At 44.7% G+C, this 21,445-nt stretch overlaps 1 protein-coding gene across 3 annotated transcripts in view; it reads left to right on the forward strand.

Annotated features, from left to right (window-relative positions):
* LOC110507407 (signal-induced proliferation-associated 1-like protein 3) overlaps positions 1–11,225 on the forward strand; it is a 95,048-nt gene extending 83,823 nt beyond the window's left edge. For 2 of the 3 annotated variants that reach the window (XM_021587390.2, XM_036964759.1), the window contains 10 exons: positions 1,153–1,277; positions 4,045–4,157; positions 4,260–4,711; positions 5,951–6,184; positions 6,306–6,468; positions 6,568–6,751; positions 7,089–7,244; positions 7,523–7,649; positions 8,187–8,268; positions 8,833–11,225. In XM_021587390.2, the coding sequence (XP_021443065.2) occupies positions 1,153–1,277; positions 4,045–4,157; positions 4,260–4,711; positions 5,951–6,184; positions 6,306–6,468; positions 6,568–6,751; positions 7,089–7,244; positions 7,523–7,649; positions 8,187–8,268; positions 8,833–8,976 (1,780 nt within the window). In that variant the 3' untranslated portion in view covers positions 8,977–11,225. The remainder of the gene's footprint in view (positions 1–1,152; positions 1,278–4,044; positions 4,158–4,259; positions 4,712–5,950; positions 6,185–6,305; positions 6,469–6,567; positions 6,752–7,088; positions 7,245–7,522; positions 7,650–8,186; positions 8,269–8,832) is intronic. The other variant, XM_036964760.1, reaches the window with a different exon arrangement.
* The last annotated feature ends 10,220 nt before the right edge of the window (positions 11,226–21,445 follow it).

Genomic DNA, 21,445 nt, shown 5'->3' on the forward strand with positions numbered 1-21,445 from the left:
CAATATGCTGTGATCATGTATTAGGCCTACTGCACAAACCTCATTCCTACAGAACAGTTTTTATTAGGTTAATGTAACATTTTTTAAGTCATGTTTTAAAAAAGAATCTGAGCGGTAGCTCTCCACTTGCTTTTTGACTGCAAAAGTGAACTTGACGGAGAAAAGGTTGGTGACCACGGTCTTAGTGATGGACTGTGCCATCCCTGTGGCCTCACCAATGGATTAGTCCACTGAGACAGGCGTGTGCCACACAGATGTCTTGTGCTCCTCAAAGAAAAAAACGATCAATCAGTCGACTAAATGGGTTCAGCCCTAGTGTGTGTGTGCTGTACACTTTTTTTTGTCCACCTGTATGCGTGGGTGCGTGAGTTAGGCCTGGGCAGTTTGGCCAAAATATCATATCCCAATATTTTTACATTTTTGGACCAGACTTGGGCAGTATACCGTATATACAGGTGTGTTTTGAAGTACAGAGGGGGATTTTCTATTTTCATTTTATTCAACAACAGAAAATGTAATTGAGCCATTCATATGGTAACTTTGTTTACAAAGAGCATGTGGAGAAAACGTGTCGATAAACTGTTGAAAAGCACAAGAGAAGTGAACAAATTATACTTAAAATTGACTACAAATGTTTGCCAGACAAATATCTTATAAGTTAACTATTTAAGATGTGCCAAATATATTGTCTCCAGCTATGGATTTGGTTAGCTTACTTGCTAGCTATAACGTTAGGTTGCAATATCAAGCTTCTTGGTTACAGCAAAGACGATCAATCCCCTTCTTGATCAAGTGGAAATAGCCTTTTGAGATAGTTCTATAAATTCCATGACCTTGGTTGTCTGTCCTTGCTTATGCCTTGTTTGTATTTAGCTAGCGTCCACTATGGGAATTCGCTAGAACTCTGTTAACCTTTTTTTTTTTTTACATAAAAACATTATTTGCAGGAGGAGACGGAGAGATGACTCAAGTAGAAAACAGAGTAAACTATAAAACCAGAAACCCGCTGTAGTGGCGTCTTCCATTTAACAAACCAAACATTGAAATAACGCTGTAAAAGGCAAAGTAAAAACCCAAACCAGCCCGTGCATCAATAACGGTGTATAGTAAAATATCGTTTGTGTAAAATTTCTGTTCCTCTTATCTGTGTAGGTACGGTTCAGCCCAGCGTCCCCTGCTGGCCTACGAACCTCATCTCAGTCTGGACATCACCTCTAGTGGAGAGTCCTCCTCGGGCTTCACAAGCCAGGAAAGCACTATGGAGCGCTGCAAGACAGGTACACAAACACACACATGTATGTAGACAAACATACAGGACACACACACATACATACACTGCTCAAAAAAATAAAGGGAACACTAAAATAACACATCCTAGATCTGAATGATTGAAATATTCTTATTAAATAGTTTTTTCTTTACATAGTTGAATGTGCTGACAACAAAATCACACAAAAATTATCAATGGTAATCAAATTTATCAACCCATGGAGGTCTGGATTTGGAGTCACACTCAAAATTAAAGTGGAAAACCACACTACAGGCTGATTCAACTTTGTTGTAATGTCCTTAAAACAAGTCAAAATTAGGCTCAGTAGTGTGTGTGGCCTCCACGTGCCTGTATAATCTCCCTACAATGCCTGGGCATGCTCCTGATGAGGTGGCGGATGGTCTCCTGAGGGATCTCCTCCCAGACCTGGACTAAAGCATCCGCCAACTCCTGGACAGTTTGTGGTGCAACGTGGCGTTGGTGGATGGAGCGAGACATGATATCCCAGATGTGCTCAATTGGATTCAGGTCTGGGGAACGGGCGGGCCAGTCCATAGCATCAATGCCTTTCTCTTGCAGGAACTACTGACACACTCCAGCCACATGAGGTCTAGCATTGTCTGGCATTAGGCGGAACCCAGGGCCAACCGCACCTGCATATGGTCTCACAAGGTGTCTGAGGATCTCATCTCGGTACCTAATGGCAGTCAGGCTACCTCTGGCGAGCATATGGAGGGCTGTGCGGCCCCCCCAAAGAAATGCCACCCCACACCATGACTGACCCACCGCCAAACCGGTCATGCTGGAGGATGTTGCAGGCAGCAGAACGTTCTCCACGGCGTCTTCAGACTGTCACGTCTGTCACATGTGCTCAGTGTGAACCTTCTTTCATCTGTGAAGAGCACAGGGTGCCAGTGGCAAATTTGCCAATCTTGGTGTTCTCTGGCAAATGCCAAACGTCCTGCACGGTGTTGGGCTGTAAGCACAACCCCCACCTGTGGACGTCGGGCCCTCATACCACCCTCATGGAGTCTGTTTCTGACCGTTTGAGCAGACACATGCACATTTGTGGCCTGCTGGAGGTCATTTTGCAGGGCTCTGGCAGTGCTCCTTCTGCTCCTCCTTGCACAAAGGCAGAGGTAGCGGTCCTGCTACTGGGTTGTTGCCCTCCTCCACGTCTCCTGATGTACTGGCCTGTCTCCTGGTAGCACCTCCATGCTCTGGACACGGTGACAGACACAGCAAACCTTCTTGCCACAGCTCGCATTGATGTGCCATCCTGGATGAGCTGCACTACCTGAGCCACTTGTGTGGGTTGTAGACTCCGTCTCATGCTACCAATAGAGTGAAAGCACTGCCAGCATTAAAAAGTGACCAAAACATCAGCCAGGAAGCATAGGAACTGAGAAGTGGTCTGTGGTCATCACCTGCAGAACCACTCCTTTATTGAGGATGTCTTGCTAATTGCCTATAATTTCCACCTGTTGTCTATTCCATTTGCACAACAGCATGCGAAATGTATTGTCAATCAGTGTTGCTTCCTAAGTGGACTGTTTGATTTCACAGAAGTGTGATTGACTTGGAGTTACATTGTGTTGTTTAAGTGTTCCCTTTATTTTTTTGAGCAGTATATATATATACTCCTCTATATGTTTGTGTGTGTTTATACACTGCTCAAAAAAAAGAAAAACACCATAAAAAAGCCAGACTACAGTTTGCAACTGCACATGGGGACAAAGATTGTACTTTTTGGAGAAATGTCCTCTGGTCTGATGAAACAAAAATATAACTGTTTTGCCATAATGACCATCGTTATGTTTGAAGGAAAAAGGAGGAGGATTGCAAGCCGAAGAACACCATCCCAACTGTGAAGCACAGGGGTGGCAGCATTATGTTGTGGGGTGCCTTGCTGCAGGAGGGCCTGGTGCACTTCACAAAATAGATGGCATCATGGGGAAGGAAAATTACGTGGATATATTGAAGCAACATCTCGAGATCAATCAGGAAGTTGAAGCTTGGTTGCCAATGGGTCTTCCAAATGGACAATGACCCCAAGCATACTTCCAAAGTTGTGGCAAAATGGCTTAAGGACAACACAAAGCCCTGGCCTCAATCCTATAGAAGATTTGTGGGCAGAACTGAAAAAGCGTGTGCGAGCAAGGAGGCTTTACAAACCTGACTCAGTTACACCAGCTCTATCAGGAGGAATGGGCCACAATTCACCCAATTTATTGTGGGAAGCTTGTGGAAGGCTACCCGAAATGTTTGACCCAAGTTAAACAATTTAAAGGCAATGGTACCAAATACTAATTGAGCGTATGTAAACTTTTGACCCACTGGGAATGTGATGAAAGAAATAAAAGCTGAAATAAATAATTCTCTCTACCATTATTCTGACATTTCACATTCTTAAAATAAAGTGGTGATCCTAACTGACCTAAAACTGGGAATTTTTACTAGGATTAAAATGTCAGGAATTGTGAAAAAACTGAGTTTAAATGTATGTGTATGTAAACTTCCGACTTAAACTGTACATATGCGTACACACAGAAATAAAGAGTCCGGATTAAAGACAGTCAATTGGAGTGTCTCCAAATCGAACTGAGTTCTCCATCCATCACCAGAAAAGGGTCTTGAATTCTGACTACCTCAATACACTGTGTATTACCTGTGACCAGACACACAGAATATGGCCTACATACCACACCTGTCACTACATTAGGCCTGTGATGAGTAATGTGTAATGGTTTGTGTGTGTGTGTTTTTCTGCCCAGAGCCCCTATGGCATGTCCCAACTTCATCATCTCGGGGTCCAGGAAGAGGGGGGCAGAGGAAACCCACCCGACAGGATGTCCCAGGGAAAGACTCCCCCAACAGACACTCAAAGGTCAGATATAACTGTCATCTTTTATTTAGAGAGATTTTCTGCCTGTTGCTTTTCTGTGTATCTACCGTCTCTTTCTCTCTCACCTCATCCCGCTCTCTGTAGGGTGAGACCCAGTACTCCAGCCACTCCAGCAGTAACACTCTCTCCAGTAACGCGTCCAGCAGCCACAGTGACGAGCGCTGGTTCGACGGGGCCGGGGGGGAGAGAGGAGGCCCGGGGGGGTCCCGGGGTTACCTAGGTGAACGGGCCGAACCTGACCCCGACCCCCTCAGTAAGGGCGGCTCCAGTGACAGCGGCATCGACGCCCCCACCCTCTACAACACCAAGCCTGGTGCACGCCACGGAAACCAGTCCAGCCAATCACAGAAGCCTCTGCACTGTTCAGCAACCTATAATAGCGGGCTGCAGGATCTCTCTGAGGCGAGGGGCAACGTCGTCGAGGGGCGGAGACTGCAGTCATCGCCTGTATTACCTGCCAATCAGAACAAAGGATACCGCACACGCACCTTCCCTCCTGGATCCAACGTGGAGAAGCCAGACTCATTAAAACCCAGGTAGGAGAGACACAAAAACACACACACTGCGCATAGCGCTTATACACTCAAACTCAGGTTGGCTTTTAGTAGTGGAAAGAGAGTGGAAAGGGGAGGAGAAAGAACTGTATGCTTTCTCCACACAGGCATCCCACCCCTCATGCTGAACATGCCAAAACACACAAGGGTTTAATCCCTATGGGGGGCATGTATGGGTCAGATGTATCACCCCTGCCCTACATATATGTGGACACATATTTAGAGAGTCCAGCTACTCCTATAGGGGATTAAAGGATTGGGGGTTTAAACTCCCCAGTCTATCCCCAGTCACTCAGGGAACAGGACAGGACACTGGCATTCTGACACACAGAGGCACCCAACACGTAACATACAAGGTATGTAGTCTAAACTGTGGTACAGGAGCTTAGGAAATGGGGACAGAGACGTGTGAGTGGTGAGATGGATGGGTGGAGGTATGGCGAGATGGTGGTTTGGAGGGACATTTTGTTGATGGTGGGTTGGAGGGACATTTTGTTGATGGTGGGTTGGAGGGACATTTTGTTGATGGTGGGTTGGAGGGACATTTTGTTGATGGTGGGTTGGAGGGACATTTTGTTGATGGTGGGTTGGAGGGACATTTTGTTGATGGTGGGTTGGAGGGACATTTTGTTGATGGTGGGTTGGAGGGACATTTTGTTGATGGTGGGTTGGTTGGAGGGACATTTTGTTGATGGTGGGTTGGTTGGAGGGACATTTTGTAGATGGTGGGTTGGTTGGAGGGACATTTTGTAGATGGTGGGTTGGTTGGAGGGACATTTTGTAGATTGTGGGTTGGTTGGATGGACATTTTGTAGATTGAGGGTTGGTTGGATTGACATTTTGTAGATTGTGGGTTGGATGGACATTTTGTAGATGGTTGGTTTGCTCGAGTGATTGGGTGGATGGTGTGCACGGAAAGTCATGATGGCTGATCAGGGATAATCACTGATTATGCTGTGGGTTGAGGTGCCTTTTTTTGTTGTTGGTGGAATTTAGTTGGGAGACAAATGGGATTTGAGAGGTGAATTCCACCAGCAGCTGTTCTGCATGACGTGTGGCTTGTTATGTCTGTTATGGATCTCACCCTGAATCGATCCGTCAATTCAAGCATGTGTGTATCTCCTAAACCTATGCACCATTGATATTGACTTTGTTATACATGTAAATAGATGGAGATCGATTAATGGATTGGAGCGTGTGTCTGTTTGTGTGTCGTCACAGGGCCTGCTACACACCCCAGGGTTACAAGACCCCTGCAGCAGAGAAATCGCGACCGGTCCGAGCCGCCACGGTCACGCCCAACTCTGCTCTACTCAGCTCCACCCCTCTCTCTAGCTCCGCCCCCAAGGCCTTATGCAGCAAGAACAGGCTGGGCCCCTGGCAACCAGATGACAACGCCCCCTCCCCTTCAAACATACCCACTACCTACTGCTCTGACAGCAACAGCAGCAAGAAGTAAGTGTGTGTGTGTGCACCACCAGCACAAAAGTAAGCATCACGCCACTGTGTTAAGCCATGCCCGGTGTGATAAGTTGTTGCTGTATTTAACCTATATTCCTGCTCTGTGTGTGTTCAGACAGGTGGACGTGAATTCTAAGAACGTGTTCGGACAGCCCCGTCTCAGAGCGTCGCTAAGGGACCTGCGGTCTCCACGGAGATCCCACAAGAGCACCGTCGAGGACGACCTGAAGAAACTCATCATCATGGACAGCCCTGGAGAGATACCACAAAGAGACATGGTGAGGGACACACACAGTACACACACACAAACACACAGTACATGTACACACACACAAACATACTACCCCACAACTAACCTCCCTCCCTTCTCTTTTCAGTCTCCTCGGCGCACTCTTCAGCGCACGTTCTCAGACGAGTCTCTGTGCAGCGGGCGCAGGGATGCCAGCTATGCCAGCACTGCCCCCCTGTTTGACCAGGGCACTCCCAGCGACCTGCTGTTCACCTCCACCCTGCCCACCCGGCGCCATGCACACTCTGCCAGCCACATGCCCAACAAGAAGGGTGAGTGGGGCCACAGCTTGATGTCGTTACCTTCTCACTTCCCTGTATCCGTACCTAATTATGGTATGTCAAGAACGCACAGAGCTCAGTTATAGTTATACAAGGAATCATTTTATGTGCTACTTTTAAAGGAGTAGTCCACTCAAAAACGATATTTTGGCGTTTCTTTAACCAGTCCACTTTTCACACTGTCCCAAAATGTTTTGCATGTCAGCTGTCATGTTTTCAAGATGCATGACTTTCAAGAAGCAAAGTTTATCATGCGACGTCGTCATGAATGCTAATCTGCTAAGTCTTTAGTTAATTTGACCTCCTTGCTCTCCTCCCGGCTGGCCAGTCCCTATGTCTGCGTCTGAGCTGTCATTGAAAGAGGTAAGGGATAAGGTTCCCCCCCTGAGGAGGCTGGACCCGGGGCTCATACCCCTGCCTGACACTGCCTGTGGCCTGGAGTGGGCCAGCCTGGTCAACGCTGCCAAGGCCTACGAGGGTGAGTGTGAGTATTCTGTGTGTGTGTGTTCAGATATCTGGTCCCCTGCCACCACAAACCCTCTCACAGCAGCTCCAGCGGGCAGGGACCAACTGAGACATGATCCTGGGCCTCAGTTATAGCCCCTAGCCCAGCTGGGCTGCTCCTTGACGGGCTTGACTGGGTGAAATCTCCCTGGAGACCTTGCGAAGATGGGGGATTGGGGGGGAAAGCCTTTGTTGTTTGGTAGCTGACTGCGAAGGGGGAAATGCAGTCTTGTAACTGTGTGTGTGTGTGTGTTACAGTGCAAAGGGCAGTGTCTCTATTCTCGCTCACCGAGCCTCAAGTTGGGGTTCCAGACATGCGGCCGATCATCAGTCCAGTCCAGTTCCAAACACCTCAGACTCCACGCACTACCCCCACCTTCAGCGGGTAAGTCTCCGATTCACACACCAGCTCAAACAATCGCGGTCTGTAGCCGCCACAATCATGGCGGTTACAGCAGATGGGAATCGTTTTGTCTATTTGACACCGATACTCCAGATCCTAAACACAGTATTTGAGTGTATAAAAGCACTGGCTACACTTGGACTTCCCATTTTTCCTTTTGTCAGGTCAACCTCACCGGTCACATGTAGAGAGCTGTACTGGCAGTGCCATCCTGTGGTTAGCTGTGGTAATTACACATGGATCAAACATGTTACCAAGGATCTCTGTACACCTGCTGTAGGGAACAAACAGTGGAGTGTTAAAGCAGTCTGAGCCTGTTCAGCTTGTGTTGTCTCAGGGCATGACTACAACCAGCATGTCACTGAAACTGCCTCTTGTTTACCAAACTAACACGCTGCGTTGTACGGTCCTTATAAACTCTGTTGTTCTGTTGAACACACCTTGTTAAACCCGTCTGGCCTGCCTGCTACTTATTAACCCGTTAGACAGTGTGAGTTAAATGTCTTTGTGTGTTTTCAGGGATGAGGTACCCAACGACCTCTCGGGACGGCTGTACAGCCTAGAGGTGATGCTGAAGCGGCTCAACACTGACCTGGAGAAGGTACCGTTTACACCAGAGAGACATTTAGACTATATGCTCATTTAAATGGCTGTACCACTGACACAGCAAGAATTTAATCTGGTAATAAATAAACGGCCTCCCGAGTGGCACAGCGGTCTAAGGCAGTGCTAGAGGCGTTACTACAGACCCGGGTTAATTCCCGGGCTGTGCCACAACCAGCCGTGGCCTGGAGTCCCATAGGACGGCGCACAATTGGACCAGCGTCGTCCTAGTTAGGGGAGGGTTTGGCCGGGGTGGCTTTACTTGGCTCATCGAACTCTAGCGACTCCTTGTGGCGAGCTGGGTTGGTGGACATTGGTGCGGCTGGCTTCCGGGTTGAGCGGGCGGGTGTCGAGGAGCGCGGTTAGGTGGGTCATGTTTTCAGAGGACACATGACCCCACCTTTGCCTCTCCCGAGCCCGTTGGGGAGTTGCAGCGATGAGACAAGATCGAAAATGGGGAGAAAAGAAAATACCAATACAAAAGAAAGATCAAGATAATTAACACTTTCTTCCCTTTCTCTTTCTGTCTCTCCCCCACATTCCCTCCCTCTCTGTCTCTCAGGAGAAGAAGGACAAAGTGCACCTGTTGGCTGAGATGGCTAACCTGCGGCAGAATAACCAGCGGCTCCAGGAAGAGAGCCACTCGGCCAGTGAGCAACTCCGCAAGTTCAGCCTGCTCTTCACCGACCCCCCGCAGAGGAAGTGAGCTCACACGAACACAGGAAGTGACCTCGGAGCGAGAGTGCGAGAGCATCCGCAGAGAGAACTTGTGACCTAAGCCAGAGAATGATGGAGAGGAGGGAAGAGGTTAGGGTAAAGGTGATTTTAGTGGAACAACAGTCACAGTGAGTTTCATGCTGTTGGGATTGAGTGGGGAATGGATTTGTTAGTGGGTCTGGTTAGGCACTGTGGAATACATGGGCAATAGAAAATAGAAGTTAGTGTGTGAAATGATGTACAAGAAAATAAGAGGGAAAGAACGCACCCCCCCCCCCCCCCCCTACATTCTCACGTTCTTTCCCTCGCCTGCTGCTTCTGTCACATTCCAACCACACCATCTCCCTCCTGCCTCTCCTAGAGGGGTAGGATGGTAGGGGAGAAGAGGAGCACTACCTCTCCACCACTGACCTGCTCTGGGGAGAGAGACCTGTCGTTATGCCGCCACCTTCTCTGTGGCGCACAACCAGAAACCATGCCTCGCTCTGGGCTGGATGGACACAGGGACTGCAGAGAACCAATGGATCCCTGTTGGCTCATCTGAAACCGAATTGCCTAGACAGAAGAGCCTGCAAGTAGACACGCCTATTTTTTACTCTAAAAGAGTCCCAACACAGCACAAGCTGACTCTCCCTCAGCCTGTGCACCCAGAGTGAATCCCTCTGTCCCTGCTTGTAGGTTTTTATTTTTGTACACTCCTGCGTCAGAGAAAAGCCAATAAAGAGGAGAGATGTTATGAACCTTAGAACACTAGATCACCCAGAGAGGCCTAATACTGTTCCTGAAGCGAATCAGCCAAAAGCAAACACGAGCTCTGGCTCAAAAAAAAAAAAGAGAGACTACAACTCCCAGAATGCTCTGGGATACGTGTGTTTATAAAATATGTGGTACTGTAGTTTTGCCCGTGTGGTTCAACATATAGTTTGAACACATGCATATTGTACTGATACACTTTGTTGAGTGTGTGTGTGTGTGTGTGTGTGATAGGTTGGCACGGGGCATTTCAGTCATGAGCACGCTGTGTTATGACCGCTACGCTAGTGAGATGAGACATCTTGTTCGTTCAGAGACAGAATATAGTGTCATAAACTCAATGATAGTATCTCATCTCAGTTTTCTGGGTTAACGGTCAATGTTAAAGGTATTTACAAATATCTAAGCATTTTTTTTTTAACATATGTAGAATTATCATATTTTGTGGTTTCTGTTTTGTTTACCAACTGCTAGTACACACATCTGTATGCATTTAGAAAAGACATAGAAATGATCTCTTAAACACTGTAGCACCTGTGTCGTGGTACAATAGCTGTGTGTGTTTGCTAGAATGAAGGGATATTATACATACTGTTTTGCTAACAGTCCTCGTGTCTGCAGAGTCAAACTGAACAATTTATACACAACTGTGAGACCTAGCTAAATAACTTAAGTAACTTATCCTGTGGTGATGGGTCTGTGAAACGTGTGGCCATTTCGAAAACAAACAAACAATGTCCATACGACAGGAATACACTAAACTAAATCAACACCTACGCTTGGTTATATTCTGTATAGAAACTATTTTTCTTACCGATGTGTGTCCATTGATTGTGATGAATGTGGGATAAATGGAGGGCAGCATGGAGCTGGCAGAACCAACGGTGTGGGTTTCAATTCTCGTTTGGACCACATCCATTTACTAAAATTCTGAAAATGTCTGCTGAAGGACCATATGACTATTTTGGTTCCGTTAAATGTAACCCCCGAGCACAGTTAAGTCGTCGTAAGACCCCCTTTTCAGGAACCTCCCCCTGCCCTGCCTCAACTGGAATCCTGTCTTCCCTTCACTACTCTCAGGACCCTTCCCAGACATCCCCTTTTACAGACTGTACTATTTATTTGTATTTATTGTTTTGTGTGTGGACATGTACCTACCTATATGGTGTAAACCCTTTGTGGCTGGATCGGTGGACATTCACATGCATATGGCACAAAACATACAAAACAAACTACACAACCCTGCCCTCACTCTTTCAGAAACATCTGTACATTTACGAGAGACATGACGTTGAGATAAGAGCAACATGTACAGTACATTCGGAAAGTATTCAAACCTCTTTTGTTATGTTCCAGCCTTGCTCTAAAATGTATTTTAATTATTTTTTCCCACTCATCAATCTACTCACAATACCCCATAATGACTGAGCGAAAACAGGTTTTTAGAAATTGTTGCAAATTTATTTACTTAAGTATTCAGACCCTTTTCTTTGAGACTTAATTGAGCTCAGGTGCATCCTGTTTCCATTGATCATCCTTGAGATGTTTCTACAACTTGATTGGAGTCCACCTGTGGTAAATTCAATTGGTTGGACATGATTTGGAAAGGCACACACCTGTCGATATAAGGTCCCACAGTGGACAGTGCATGTTAGAGCAAAAACCAAGCCATGAGGTCGAAGGAATTGTCCGTAGAGCTCCGAGACAGGATTGTGTCGAGGCACAGCTCTGGGGAAGGGTACCAAAAAATGTCTGCAGTATTGAAGGTCCCCAAGAACACAGTGGCCTCCATTCTTAAATGGAAGAAGTTTGGAACCACCAAGACTTCCTAGAGCTGGCCGCAAAGCCAAACTGAGCAATCGGGGGAGAAGGGCCTTGCTCAGGGAGGTGACCAAGAACCCGATGGTCATTCTGACATGGCTCCAGAGTTCCTGTGTGGAGATGGGAGAATCTTCCAGAAGGACAACCATCTCTGCAGCACTCCACCAATCAGGCCTTTAAGGTAGAGTGGCCAGACGGAAGCCACTCCTCAGTAAAAGGCACATGACAGCCTGGCACCATCACTACGGTGAAGCATGGTGGTGGCAGCATCATGCTGTGGATATGTTTTTCAACAGCAGGGAGACTCGTCAGGATAGAGAGAGAGATGAACGGAGCAAAGAACAGCGAGATCTTTAAAAGCCATCTCCAGAGCCAGGACTTTGAACCCCGCTCAAACATCTCGAGTGACCTGAAAATAGCTGTGCAGCGATGCTCCCCATCCAACCTGACAGAGCTTGAGACGATCTGCAGAGAAGAATGGGAGTAACGCCTCAAATACAGGTGTGCCAAGCTTGTAGTGTCATTCCCAAGAAGACTTGAGGTAATAATCGCTGCCAAAGGTGCTTCAACAAAGTACTGAGTAAAGGGTCTGAATACTTATGCAAATGTGATATTTTTTATAAATGTGAAAAATGTGGGGGTATTGTGTGTAGAGTCATGAGGAGATAAAACAATTGACTCCATCTTAGAATAAGGCTGTAACGTAACAAAGTGGAAAAAGTCAAGGGGTCTGAATACTTTCCGAATGCACTGTACAGACATCTGTCTCCATTTCTCTGTGTACTGTAAGCTGCCTCATCCTCCTCCAGCCAGTTATATCATCTTGGACATACCAAGAGCAACTCAAACATAACCCTACACACTCATGTTATCACTGAAGCTCAGCAAATGTGCTGTGATGTTGATATCTGCAATGTCTTAATCTTTATTTTGTTTATTTGTGTGTGGAGGGGTATGGGTGTTTTTAAGGATTTAGTTTGGCTGTATTTGATTTCAAGAAAACTGTAGTTAAATGCAGTACCAGTCAAAAGTTTGGACAGACCTACTAATTCAAGTGTTTTTATTTTTGCTATTTTCTACATTGTAGAATAAATAGTGAAGACATCAAAACTATGAAATGACACATGGAATCATGTAGTAACCAAAAAAAGTGTTAGCCATATCAAATATATTTTATATGTGAGATTCTTCAAAGTAGCCACCCTTTGCCTTGATGACAGCTTTGTATCCATCAACCAGCTTCACCTGGAATGATTTCCCTTCACTCTGCAGTCCAACTCATCCCAAACCATCTCAATTGGGTTGAGGTCGGGTGATTGTGGAGGCCAGGTCATCTGATGCAGCACTCTATCACTCTGCTTCTTGGTCAAATAGCCCTTACACTGCCTGGAGGTGTGTTGGGTCATTGTCCTGTTGAAAAACAAATGATAGTCCCACTAAGTGTAAACCAGATGGCATGGCGTATCGCTACAGAATGCAGTTTTGGATTTATCAGACCAAAGGACAGATTTCTTGTGTTTTTTGGCCCAAGCAAGTCTCTTATTATTCGTGTCCTTTAGTAGTGGTTTCTTTGCAGCAATTTGACCATGAAGGCATGATTCACGCAGTCTCCTCGAACCGTTGATGTTGAGATGTGTTTGTACCTCACAGATTTCAAGTAACAATCTGAGGTGCAGTTAATTGACGATTTATGAGGTGCAGTTAACTCTAATGAACTTATCTGTGGCGGTCCTCATGAGAGCCAGTTTCGTCATAGCGCTTGATGGTTCTTGAGACTCCACTTGAAGAAACTTTAGAAGTTCTTGAAATGTTCTGAATTGACTGAGCTTCATGTCTTAAAGTCATGATGGACTGTTGTTTCTCTTTGCTTATTTGAGATGTCCGTGCCATAATATGGACTTAGTCTTTTACCAGATAGGGCTATCTTCTGTATACCAAACCCTACCTTGTCACAACACAACTGATTGTCTGAAACGTATTAAGAAGGAAATAAATTCCACATATTAACTTTTAACAAGGCACACCTGTTAATTGAAATGCATTCCAGGAGATTATTTCATTGTTTTGTTGTCTCCACTATTATTCTACAATGTAGAAAATAGTAAAAAAATAAAGAAAACCCTTGAATGAGTAGGTGTGTCCAAACTTGTACTGTACATGTTGAACATAGCTCGGTGCATCAATGTTGCATGTGCACAAATCACAAATGGTAACATCGAAACTTGGTAAATGGATCAATTGTATGATTTTTTTTTTTTTTTTTTAGATGTTTAATATTTGTCTAATTTATTTTTGGAACATATTGGCCACTTTTGAGAAATAAAATACAAAATAGTGGAATTAAGAGGGTACTTTATTTGTATTTCTGTATATGCCGTTAGATTTTAAATCTTTGTATAGAGCTGATTTGTATGATTTACATAGTTTTTCTTACTTTGTTGGTGCATTCTGCATGAGGCAGGAGTGCTTTATGCATTGACGAAAACTTACGGTTGAACATTGTTTTTCTTGGGGATGTTGTATCAATGACTGTGTACATTTTAAAAGTGTAAATTGTTTTCATTATTTTATAAGAACATATATTAAAAATCTTTCATAATGATAGAATCTGTCTTTTTTTTTTTTGTTTTTGGCCATGGTATTTTATTTTAACTAGGCAAGTCAGTTAAGAACATTCTTATTTACAATGACGGCCTACCAAAAGGCCTCCTACGGGGACTGGGATGAAAAAATATAGGACAAAACACACATCGACAAGAGACACCATAACACTACATACAGTGCCTTGCGAAAGTATTCGGCCCCCTTGAACTTTGCGACCTTTTGCCACATTTCAGGCTTCAAACAAAGATATAAAACTGTATTTTTTGTGAAGAATCAACAACAAGTGGGACACAATCATGAAGTGGAACGACATTTATTGGATATTTCTAACTTTTTTAACAAATCAAAAACTGAAAAATTGGGCGTGCAAAATTATTCAGCCCCCTTAAGTTAATACTTTGTAGCGCCACCTTTTGCTGCAATTACAGCTGTAAGTCGCTTGGGGTATGTCTCTATCAGTTTTGCACATCGAGAGACTGATTTTTTTTCCCATTCCTCCTTGCAAAACAGCTCGAGCTCAGTGAGGTTGGATGGAGAGCGTTTGTGAACAGCAGTTTTCAGTTCTTTCCACAGATTCTCGATTGGATTCAGGTCTGGACTTTTGACTTGGCCATTCTAACACCTGGATATGTTTATTTTTGAACCATTCCATTGTAGATTTTGCTTTATGTTTTGGATCATTGTCTTGTTGGAAGACAAATCTCCGTCCCAGTCTCAGGTCTTTTGCAGACTTCATCAGGTTTTCTTCCAGAATGGTCCTGTATTTGGCTCCATCCATCTTCCCATCAATTTTAACCATCTTCCCTGTCCCTGCTGAAGAAAAGCAGGCCCAAACCATGATGCTGCCACCACCATGTTTGACAGTGGGGATGGTGTGTTCAGGGTGATGAGCTGTGTTGCTTTTACGCCAAACATAACGTCTTGCATTGTTGCCAAAAAGTTCAATTTTGGTTTCATCTGACCAGAGCACATTCTTCCACATGTTTGGTGTGTCTCCCAGGTGGCTTGTGGCAAAATTTAAACGACACTTTTTATGGATATCTTTAAGAAATGGCTTTCTTCTTGCCACTCTTCCATAAAGGCCAGATTTGTGCAATATACGAATATACGATTGTTGTCCTATGGATAGAGTCTCCCACCTCAGCTGTAGATCTCTGCAGTTCATCCAGAGTGATCATGGGCCTCTTGGCTGCATCTCTGATCAGTCTTCTCCTTGTATGAGCTGAAAGTTTAGAGGGACGGCCAGGTCTTGGTAGATTTGCAGTGGTCTGATACTCCTTCCATTTCCATATTATCGCTTGCACAGTGCTCCTTGGGATGTTTAAAGCTTGGGAAATCTTTTTGTATCCAAATCCGGCTTTAAACTTCTTCACAACAGTATCTCGGACCTGCCTGGTGTGTTCCTTGTTCTTCATGATGCTCTCTGCGCTTTTAACGGACCTCTGAGACTATCACAGTGCAGGTGCATTTATACGGAGACTTGATTACACACAGGTGGATTGTATTTATCATCATTAGTCATTTAGGTCAACATTGGATCATTCAGAGATCCTCACTGAACTTCTGGAGAGAGTTTGCTGCACTGAAAGTAAAGGGGCTGAATAATTTTGCATGCCCAATTTTTCAGTTTTTGATTTGTTAAAAAAGTTTGAAATATCCAATAAATGTCGTTCCACTTCATGATTGTATCCCACTTGTTGTTGATTCTTCACAAAAAAATACAGTTTTATATCTTTATGTTTGAAGCCTGAAATGTGGCAAAAGGTCGCAAAGTTCAAGGGGGCCGAATACTTTCGCAAGGCACTGTAAAGACAGACCTAAGACGACAACATAACATGGCAGCAACACATGAAAACACAGCATGGTAGCAAGACAACATAGTACAAACATTATTACGCACAGACAACAAAAAGGGCAAGAAGGTAGAGACAACAATACATCACGTGAAGCAGCCACAACTGTCAGTAAGAGTGTCCATGATTGAGTCTTTGACGTAAGAGATTGAGATAAAACTGTCCAGTTTGAGTGTTTGCAGCTCATTCCAGTCGCTAGCTGCAGCAAACTGAAAAGAGGAGCGACCCAGGGATGTGTGCGCTTTGGTGACCTTTAACAGAATGTGTCTTGCAGAACGGGTGTTGTATGTGGAGGATGAGGGCTGCAGTAGGTATCTCAGATAGGGGGGAGTGAGGCCTAAGAGGGTTTTATAAATAAGCATCAACCAGTGGGTCTTGCGACAGGTATACAGAGATGACCAGTTTACAGAGGAGTATAGAGTGCAGTGATGTGCCCTATGAGGAGCATTGGTGGCAAATCTGATGGCCGAAAAGTAAAGAACATCTAGCTGCTCGAGGGCACCCTTACCGGTCAATCTATAAATATTCTCCGTAGTCTAGCATGGGTATGATGGTCATCTGAATCAGTGTTAGTTTGACAGCTGGGGTGAAAGAGGAGTGATTACGATAGAAGAAACCAAGTCTAGATTTAACCTTAGCCTGCAGCTGTGATATGTGCTGAGAGAAGGACAGTGTACCATCTAGCCATACTCCCAAGTACTTGTATGAGGTACCTCAAGCTCTAAACCCTCAGAGGTAGTAATCACACCTGTGTGGAAAGGGGCATTCTTTTTACCAAACTACATGACCTCTGTTTTGGAGGTGATCAGAACAAGGTTAAGGGCAGAGAAAGCTTGTTGGACACTAAGAAACCTTTGTTGTAGAGTGTTTAACACCAACGGAGTATAAGACTATCATCTACATATACATGGATGAAAGAGCTTCCTACTGCTTGAGCTATGTTGTAAATTGAGAAGAGCGTGGGACCTAGGAATGAGCCTTGGGGTACTCCTTTGGTGACAGGCAGTGACTGAGACAGTAGATGTTCTGACTTTATACACTGCTCTCTTTGAGAGAGGTAGTTAGCACACCTGGCCAAAGATCCCTCAGAGACATCAATACTCGTAAGCCGGTCCACAAGAATGGAATGGTCTACCGTATCAAAAGCACAACACTGCTTAGAATCAAGGGCAATTGTGATGTCATTTAGGACCTTTTAAGGTTGCAGTGACAGATTCATAACCTGAGCGGAAACCAGATTGCGTACCAGAGAGAATACTATAGACGTCAAGAAAGTCAGTCAGTTGATTATTGACAAGTTTTTCAAACACTTTTGATAAACAGGGCAAAATAGAAATTAGCCTACAATAGTTAGGATCAGCCTGATCCTTTAAATAAAGGATGCTCTGTGGCTGCCCTCCAAGCAATGGGAACCTCCCCAGAGAGGTTAAAAAGGTCAGAGATAGGGCCTCCCGGGTGGCACAGTGGTCTAGGGCACTGCATTGCAGCGCTAGCTGTGCCACCAGAGACTCTATGTTCGCGCCCAGGCTCTGTCGCAAAAAACCAAAACAAGCATCTATAGGTTGGTGATGATCGGGGCAGCAACCTTAAAGAAGAAACATTGGGGTCAAGTTTAAAGAGCTCCTTTAGCACCTCGGACTCAGTGACCGCCTGCAGGGAGAAACTTTGTAGTGGGGCAGAGGAAAAAGAGGGAGGGGCATCGGGGATAGTCGCATTAGAAGGGGTGGGAGATGAGGAAATGTTGAACGGGCAAGGAGGTATGGCAGAGTCAAATAGGAATCCTGACAATGCAGTGGTGATTAAAGAGTTCAGCCATGTGCTCCTTGTCAGTAACAACCGCATCATCAATATTAAGGGACATGGGTAGCTGTGAGGAGGAGGGTTTATTCCAGGTCTTTAACCATTTCCAGAACTTTTTGGGGTTAGACCCACAGAGAGAACTGCTCCTTAAAGAAACTAACTTTGGCCTTCCGGATAGCCTGAGTGCACTTATTGCTCATTTGCCTGAACCAGAGCCAGTCAGCCTGAGTATGCGTGTTCCTGAGCCTTTCGCCAAATGATATTCTTGAGGTGGAGTAAGTCTGCCAGATCACGGTCCAACCAGGGGCTAAACCTGTTTTTAATTCTCCTTTTCTTTATGGGGGCGTATTTGTTAACAATACCAATGAAAATATTAAAAAAGAAGGTCCAAGCTTCTTCGACAGAGGGAATCAAGCTGATTATATACCAATTTACAGAGGCCAGGTCATGAAGGAAGGCTTGCTCAGAGTTCTTTAGCAAGCATCTATGACAAATCAGGACAGGATGTTTCACTGAGGAGCCATTATGAACACGGGCTGTAAAACAGTCATCACTAAGGTCATTATAGAAAACAACAGACTGATACCTGTCAGGCTTATTTGTAAGGATAACATCAAGGAGAGTAGCCTTTTCTTGGGGTTTGGAGTCATATCTTGAGGGATTGGTAATATTCTGAGAAAGATTTAGGGAGTCCCATTGCTTTAGGACTTGGTCAGGTGGTTTAAGCATGTCCCAGTTTAGGTCACCTGGCAGGACAAATTCAGACTTAGTGTAAGGAGAGAGCTTAGGGCATTTAGGGTAAAGGCCGGTGCTGATAGTGGCCGATAACACCCAGCAACAGTCAACAAAGAGTTATTTGAAAGTTTAATGCGTAAAACCAGCAAATCAAATTGTTTGGGGACAGACTTGGTGGAGACAACCAAGCACTGAAGATGATCCTTGGTAAAGATTGCCACTCCACCACCTTTGGAAGAGCTCTCTTGCCGAAAAAAGGTTATAACCAGAAAGGTTAACATAAGTATTCAAAACACTCTTTCTTAACCACTTCTCTGTAATGACCAGCACATCTGGATTGGAGCTGTGAACCCACACTTTCAATTGATCAATTTTAGGTAAAAAGCTTCTAGTGTTAACGTGCAGAAATCAGTGAAGCAGATATCAGAGCACAAATCAGAATTGGGTAGCAACAGTAGATGGGCCAGCGTGTACTGTACATGTACATTTCCACATCAATCAGCAGTAATACAATCAAGGCACGGCAGAGGACAGGGAGAGCTCTTCAGTGTTGTTTTATAACATTTGAATGTGCATTAGATGACAAGATCATATTGTACAGCAATTTCATCAAGTAACATGACTACAAAGCTGGGGAGAGTTGGTTAGAATAGGATGGGAGGCCAAGAGTCCATGCAACTAAAGTCCTGAGTGTGGGAACAAACAGTCCCATGGTTGGGTAAACAAGCAAGTTCATGGTCAACAATGCATGCAGGAGTCATAAGGCAAATAGCATAAAGCACAAGAGAAAAATATAACGAATTGGGGCTAGCCATTGTAAATTCAGAGTCTCTTGCCCCAACAGTGCGTTTGTGCTGCATTTTTAAAATGCATTTCTTATTTCACCTTTATTTAACCAGGTAGGCAAGTTGAGAACAAGTTCTCCTTTCCAACTGTGACCTGGCCAAGATAAAGCAAAGCAGTTCGACACATATAACAACACAGAGTTACACATGGAGTAAAACAAACATACAGTCAATAATACAGTAGAAAAATAAGTCTATATACAATGTGAGCAAATGAGGTGAGAAAAGGGAGGTAAGGGCAATAAATAGGCCATGGTGACTAAGTAAACACAATATAGCAATTAAAACACTGGAATGGTAGATTTGACAGTAGATGAGTTTGCAAAGTAGAAATACTGGGGTGCAAAGGAGCAAAATTAATAAATACAGTAGGGGAAGAGGTAGTTGTTTGGGCTATTTATAGATGGGCTATGTACAGGTGCAGTGATCTGTGAGCTGCTCTGACAGCTGGTGCTTAAAGCTAGTGAGGGAGATAAGTGCTTCCAGTTTAAGAGATTTTTGTAGTTCGTTCCAGTCATTGGCAGCAGAGACCTGGAAGGAGAGGCGGCCAAAGTAGGAATTGGCTTTGGGGGTGACAAGTGAGCTATACCTTCTGGAACACGTGCTATGGGTGGGTGCTGCTATGGTGACCAGCGAGCGGAGATAAGGCGGGACTTTACCTAGCAAGGTCTTGTAGACCTGGAGCCAGTGGGTTTGGCAGCGAGTATGAAGCGAGGGCCAGCCAACGAGAGCGTACAGGTCACAGTGGTGGGTAGTATATGGGGCTTTGGTGACAAAACGGATGGCACTGTGATAGACTGCATCCGATTTGTTGAGTAGGGTGTTGGAGGCTATTTTGTAAATGACATCGCCGAAGTCGAGGATCGGCTTCGGCGATCTAGATTTAACTTTGGATTGGAGATGTTTTATGTGAGTCTGGAAGGAGAGTTTGCAGTCTAACCAGACACCTAGGTATTTGTAGTTGTCCACATATTCTAAGTCAGAGTAGTGATGCTGGACAGGCAGGCAGGTGCAGGTAGCGATCGGTTGAAGAGCATGCATTTAGTTTTACTAGTATTTAAGAACAGTTGGAGGCCACGGAAGGATAGTTGTATGGCATTGAAGCTCATCTGGAGGGTTGTTAACACAGTGTCCAAAGAAGGGACAGAAGTATACAGAAGGGTGTCGTCTGCGTAGAGGTGGATCAGAGACTCACCAGCAGCAAGAGCGGCAGCATTGATGTATACAGAGAAGAGAGTCGGCCCAAGAATTGAACCCTGTGGCATCCCCATAGAGGCCCTCAGATTTGACACACTGAACTCTGTCGGAGAAGTACAGTGCCTTGCGAAAGTATTCGGCCCCCTTGAACTTTGCGACCTTTTGCCACATTTCAGGCTTCATACATAAAGATATAAAACTGTACTTTTTATTTATTAATTTTTTTTTTTAAATTGTAATTTTGCACGCCCAATTTTTCAGTTTTTGATTTGTTAAAAAAGTTTGAAATATCCAATAAATGTCGTTCCACTTCATGATTGTGTCCCACTTGTTGTTGATTCTTCACAAAAAAATACAGTTTTATATCTTTATGTTTGAAGCCTGAAATGTGGCAAAAGGTCGCAAAGTTCAAGGGGGCCGAATACTTTCGCAAGGCACTGTAGTTGGTGAACCAGGCGAGGCAATCATTTGAGAAACCAAGGCTGTTGAGTCTTCCGATGAGAATGTGGTGATTGACAGAGTCAATTTAACTATTTGATGACATGAACAGGTTTTGTTTGTACTTGTGCATGTGACCTGAGGCATACAATGCATCTACTGAATCCTCAAATGAAACCCTGAATGGAACCAACTGGAACAGTAATGTCATTGGATAGAAGTGGCAACATCGTAACGGGCACGTTCCTCTGGCTCAAACACTGCATGCATCAACCATTGGTCATCGACCTTCAGATTGCTCTAACATATGAACAAAACTATAAACGCAACATTCAACAATTTCAAAGATTTTACTGAGTTAAAGTTCAAATGAGGAAATCAGTCAATTTAAATAAATGCATTAGGCCCTAAT

The sequence above is a fragment of the Oncorhynchus mykiss genome, chromosome 27 (assembly GCF_013265735.2).
Source record: "Oncorhynchus mykiss isolate Arlee chromosome 27, USDA_OmykA_1.1, whole genome shotgun sequence".
In the NCBI taxonomy this organism is placed as follows: domain Eukaryota; kingdom Metazoa; phylum Chordata; class Actinopteri; order Salmoniformes; family Salmonidae; genus Oncorhynchus; species Oncorhynchus mykiss.